General features: G+C 47.6%; 1 protein-coding gene across 4 annotated transcripts in view; it reads left to right on the top strand.

Annotated features, from left to right (window-relative positions):
• Positions 1–6,000, top strand: part of STAMBPL1 (STAM binding protein like 1) — a 41,536-nt gene that overhangs the window by 16,780 nt on the left and 18,756 nt on the right. For all 4 annotated transcript variants that reach the window (XM_027855918.1, XM_027855915.1, XM_027855917.1 and 1 more), the window contains exons 2-3: positions 1,145–1,230; positions 4,982–5,199. In XM_027855918.1, the coding sequence (XP_027711719.1) occupies positions 1,201–1,230; positions 4,982–5,199 (248 nt within the window). In that variant the 5' untranslated portion in view covers positions 1,145–1,200. The remainder of the gene's footprint in view (positions 1–1,144; positions 1,231–4,981; positions 5,200–6,000) is intronic.

The raw sequence follows: 6,000 nt of genomic DNA, 5'->3' as shown, positions 1-6,000 counted from the left end.
GGAAAAAGGGAGGGAGGAAAAGAAGGAAGGAAAGAGAGAAGGAAGGAAAGAGAGAAAGAAGGAGGGAGGGAGGGAAGGAAAGAAGGAGGGAGAGAAGGAAGGAAGGAAAGAGAGAAGAAAGGAGGGAGGGAAGGAAGGAGGGAGGGAAGGAAGGGAGGGAGGAAGGAAGGAAGGAAGAAGGGAGGGAGAAAAAGAAGGAAGGAAAGAGAGAAGAAAGGAAAGAAGGGAGGAAGGAAGGATGGATGGAAGGAAGAAGGGAGGGAGGGGGAGAGAGGGAAGGTAACTCGTTTAGCTTCTGCCATAGAGCGCACATGTGCTTCCACTAGCAGGGACTTGCCTGCGGATCTCCTGATAATTGACCTTTCCCCCCTTCTTTTCCTTCCTCTCTCTGAGAAGTCTTACTTCCCCAAACCTGCCTGCCTGCATTCAGTGAGGCTGGAAAGATTAGCAGGTTTTCAGCTGCAGAGTAAATGGAGGCCTCTCCTTGGCTGGGTTTCCTGAGCTCACAGACCTGAGTCAGCTTTGCTTCTGAGGCCCAAAGGCTATTTTTAGGTTGCACAAGCCGGTTGGGCTGGAGGGTGCAGACAGGAATCCTTGCACGCTGGCCGTTCTGGCCTCTGGGCCCTTTCTCAGGCTGTACCCCTCTGCTATAATGGCGTCTCTCCTCCTGTCCTCCCCTGTGTTCAGCCTGATCCCACCCTTCCTTTGAGGCCCAGCTCAAATCCAGCCCTCCTGCTCTCCATCTTCAGGAAATCTTCTCAGACCAGCCCAGGCATGGTGGTCAGCCTCTCTCTCCTCTAAGTATCCACAGTTGTCTTGGGGTTCTGGACTCCCAGACCAGTTCTCTGTCCTTCCCTCCAGACTGCATCAGGTGACTGCTTGCATTAATTCATAAATGTCAGGGAAGTCCACAGCAATAGAAATAAATCAACCACCAATGCAACTTTGTGCTGGCTGACCAACTTTCTAGATGAGAATGGGAACTCCTTGAGGCCAGGGGCTGGTTACATTTTGCCTTCTCTCTCTCCAGCATGCAGCACAGAACCCGGTGTTGAGCAGACCCTCCCTTCAGAAATGTTGGCTGAGTTGAGTTCATGCCCAATCATGGACTGATTTCCCCGCTGGTTTTGTCTTTTGTCAACAGATGCAGAGACTGAGAAGGAACATTGAAGATCTTCAGTTGCAGACAGACAGACCACCATGGATCAGCCTTTGACTGTGAATTCTCTGGTATGTCACCAGCTGATGCTCATTATGTCCTTTTTAAAAAGGTGACCCCACACACACTTACACTCACACATATACTCACATATATGCTCATACACACTCACACACATTTACTCAGATACTCTCATACATACATACGCTCACATGTTCACATATACTTGCATGCTCTCACACACTCATAAACACTTATATACGCATACTGTCACATACACTCACACTCACACATATACTCACATACTCTCACATACACACACTCACATATACTCATACTCTCTCACACACTCACACATACACTCACATTCTCTTTCTTACTCACAAACATACACACACATGCTCACACATATTCTCTTTTTTTCTCACAGATACTCACATATGTGCTTATATACACTCACACTCACATGCATATACTCACATGCTCTCACACATACACACTCACATATACTCACATGCTCTCACATATTCACAAAAACACTTATACGTACACACACACATTCTCTTTCTCTCTCTTACATACACACTCACTCACTATACAAAAGCTCAGACCATGGCTGTGGACCACACTTGGGGTTGCCTAACAGAGGGCCTCTCTGCAGCCACCTGGCACCCTCCTCATCTCCTCCTTTGAGGAAGTGATGAATATTGCTGCCACCTCATCAGGCCTAAAAATATCAGGGCTCCTCTGCACACGCCTGCATTTTGCATGAGTCTGGCTCATCATGGGAGGACGGCCTTTTTGGGGGCACTTTGGGTAGAACAGGCTTCTGTTGGGTAGCAAGTGAGCGCTGGGCTCTCTTGTCATTGGGTCCAATGGCATAAGATGAGTCATGTGTGGAAGGTTAAGACTGTCTGGAGGCATCCGCCCAAGGGGCCCAGCAATCCACAGACCACTTTGGCTGTTCCTCAGCCCATGGTGGGGCCTGGAATCTTTCAGTGGGAAAGTCCAGTTCTTAGCACCATGTCAGAAACATAACAAGCATTGTTATGGTGCCCCTGCCCAAGACAAACCTGGGTTGACTCAGGTTCATTTCTCCTCTCAGAAAATGCCTCAATTTTTATTGAATTTCTAGTTTCTCTTTGAAGGATGACTGACTTCCTACCATACCCAGCCTGCAAGCTTAGATGAGGGTGTTGGGTGAAAAAAGGAAGCTTCTTAATTTAGAGCTTGGTAAGAGGCAGAGAGGCGTAGCGGAAAGATTTGTAGTCAGGAGAAACCTGGGTTTGAATCTTACCTCTGGTTCTTGATAGTGGTATGACCCTCAATAAGCCACCTTCATTCTCAGCCTCAACTTCCTCTTCTGTAAAATGGGGATAATAATATCCACATTACTCATTTCTCAGGTTATTGCAATGCCTCAAATGATAAAGAATTCCTACTTAGGACTAAAAAATAAACTTCTTGAGAACAGAGGCTATTGGTTTTTTTTTATTTAATTTTATTCTTTTCAATGATCAAAAATCTGTGTTTTATCCCTTCCTCTTCCCCTTGACCCCCCTAAATAAACTTGCAACAAATATGCCTAGTCAAGCACCACAATTCTCCACGTGGCCAATGGCCCAAAAATGGATGGCACCTTCTGTGCCCTGAGTCCATCGCCCGTCTGCCAGGAGGCGGGCAGCAGACATGCCTTCCTTCTTGTCTCAGCATCCCCTGATACAGTGCATGGTTGGCACGTAGTAGGCATTTACTACAGGCTCGTTGACCTGAAATAAAGTGGGTTTTACGTCTGGAAGCCATCGGGGGAGGAGAGGATGAAAAGGCGAACTGTACACATGTGTTTGCTCAGTTCCCTTCAAGTCCCCTACAAATGTAAGAGGAGAAGGTTCTAGTGCATTAGGGAGGCTCGTTTCAGCAGTGTTTGAGGCTCCCCAAACAGGAAGGATTGTGGGGTGCTGACATTTAAGGATGGGGGCGTCACAGAGAACAGAGAAGAAGGAAGGAAATTACGTTTATTAGACACCTGCTCCCTGCCAGGCTCTGTACTGAGCACTATGTAAATATCCTCACAACAAGCCTGTGAGGTAGATGCTCTTATCATCCCTATTTTACAGATGAGGAAACTGAGGCAGACAGAGGTGAAGTAACTTACCTAGGGTCACACAGCTAGGAAGTGCCTGAGGCTAGATTTGATTCTCAGAGCTTCCTGATTCCAGGTCCAGTGCTCTCTCCACTGTGCCGCCTGGGTGCTTAGGTAGAGGCAGCAGTGTGTCATGGAAAGAGCAATAAATTTGGGGCCAGAGGACCCAGGTTCAAATCCTAGCTCAGCCAGTTACTATGACTTTGGGCAAGTCCCAAACTCTCTGGGACGGTTTCCTCTTCTCTGAAAAGGGGGAAGTTCTGAAGTCCCTCCCTTCTCACTTTAACTCTCTGGTCCAGGGATCCCCTACCGAGGCTCTGATGGCATAATTCTTTCAAAGAATTCCAGTGGGTGTGCAGATAAGAACAGTCACAGGAATGATGATATGCACTGCATTGATCTGTTAAAGCTTAGAGAGTACTTTACACGTGTATCTTAATCTCATTCTTGCCTCCCAACACCCTGTGAGATAAGACACCCCCACTTTGCAGATAAGGAAACTGAACCTCAAAGAGATTAGATGCCTTGGCCTTGGTCACACAGAATTAGGAAATATCAGAAGTGAGATTTAAACCTAGGACTTTCTAGCTCCATGTTATAGCACTTGGCGACTCAGTAAACTGAGGGATTTAGGTCAAAGGGATGGACCCAAGGAAAGAACCCTTCCTGGATCCCACTTAGTAAGACTCATAAGAGGTATTTAGTAAATATTTAGTGAATCCTCTGGAGCTCTTAGGCATTGTATTTATCTTCTCCTGGGATAGACTTTTGGATGTGCCAGTCAGGTTTAACCAGGGTTGGCAACTGGGGCTTTGTACCAGAGAATAAACATTGGGGAGTAGCACTCACTCCCCACACAACCTACTCCTTATCTCTCATGTGGCTCCAGGATACCAATGCCTGGGTCCCATTGCCACAGAGCCCCCTCATCCAGGGTTCACCTTTTCATGCTTCTGGAATCCCCGACCTGCCTCTCCCTCCTCATGGGGATCGAAAGGTTGGGGACTGTTAGCTGAGCTAGACACTGGGGTGACCCAGCCCCATGCAGATAGTCTTCCATGTCACCTCCTCCCCAGTGTCTTGGCTTGGTTGTAATAATTCCTGGTTATGACTTTGATTCCTTTGGAAAGTAAGCTTCTGGAGGGCAGGGGCTGTTTCACTTTTGTCTTTGAACCTTTGGGGCCAGAGTATCATCCTTACACAAAGTGAATTCTTAGTGAAGCCATAAGCCTTTACTAAGAATTCATTGAATTATTATCATTATTTAATTATACTAAAGATTATTGAATTGGGTTGGATGGGATTGGATTATATACCTGGACACTTGGCTGTGGCATAGAAAGGAACGGGATTTTTAAAATAGAGCACACACATTTCCCACTTCAACCACCACTAACAGTGCCCCTCTGGTGGAGACATTAGTAGAAAGTGCCCTGGGCTTGGAGTCAGAGAAGCAGGGTTGAGATCCTGGCTTTCTATTTTATACCTGCATGACCTTGAACTAGAGGCCTCCAAGGTCCATTCCAGCTGGAGATCTGTGGTCCTTTGTTAGAGCTGGGTGGTCCGACCCCCAAGCTCCATTCCAGGGTTGAGTCTCCCATCCTGCCTCACCAGGGAGAAGGTCAGGAGAGCATCCTTCCTGGATGCTCGCTAGCTGTGCTTCCCACATTGCTTTGCAGAAAAAGTTAGCTGCCGGGCCTGACCACACAGATGTGTCCCTGAGTCCCGAGGAACGGGTCCGGGCCTTGAGCAAGCTGGGATGCAACATCACCATCAACGAAGACATCACTCCCCGCCGCTATTTCCGATCTGGGGTGGAGATGGAGAGAATGGCATCGGTGTACCTGGAGGAAGGAAACTTGGAAAATGCCTTTGTCCTCTATAATAAGTTTATAACGTAAGTCTTTTGCGCTTATCCCATAACACATTGGGCTGGGAGTAAGGAGACAGAGGGGGAGGGCAGGGTCCAGCGCGGCATCTCACTGGTTAACTGTGTAACCTTGGGAGGGCCCCTGACCCAGTCTGGGACCTCCATCCACTTTCTCATGGTTAAAAGCGGCCGGTGTGCCGTGGGGCAGCAGGTGGATTACGTGATGGGAGGTAACTGAGCTCCATGTATAGAATGCTGGTCTTGGAAGAATGGAATGTAAGCTGCTCGAGGGCAGGAACAGCGTCATTTTGTCTTTGTTTCTCGGACACATCGTCAAAGCTTAATAAATGCTGGTTGATGGATTTATTGATGTCCTGGAGTCCTATCCTGCCTCTGACGCTCAGTAGCTCTGGGACAAGTGATGTATGCCCTCTGGAACCATAGATAAAACCGAACAACAACAGTAACGATAATGATAATAGCTAGCATTCATATTGCACTTTGAGGTTTATGAAGTACTTTTCCTATTCTCTTAACAACAGCCCTGCGAGGTAGATGCTATTATTACCCCCATTTTACTGATGAGGAAACTGAGGCAAACAAGGGATAAGTGACTTGCCCAAGGTCACATAGCTAGTAAGTGAGATTTTAAAAGGCTGGGTGACTTGCCCAGTGTCACATAGCCAGAGGATGGGAGCCAGTGGGTGGCATAGCAGATGGGTGTGGGTTCAGGAAGATGAGGTCAGAAGCTGCCTCCGACATTGCCGTGTGACCAGAGGCACATCGCTCAACATCTCTGAGTCTGTTTCCTCTGGCTACGTTGCCTCC

The sequence above is a fragment of the Vombatus ursinus genome, unplaced genomic scaffold (assembly GCF_900497805.2).
Source record: "Vombatus ursinus unplaced genomic scaffold, bare-nosed wombat genome assembly UNPS02011353.1, whole genome shotgun sequence".
NCBI classification, from domain to species: Eukaryota; Metazoa; Chordata; class Mammalia; order Diprotodontia; family Vombatidae; genus Vombatus; species Vombatus ursinus.
The sequence above is the reverse complement of the archived record's forward strand: the minus strand, read 5'-3'. Positions and strand labels throughout refer to the sequence as shown.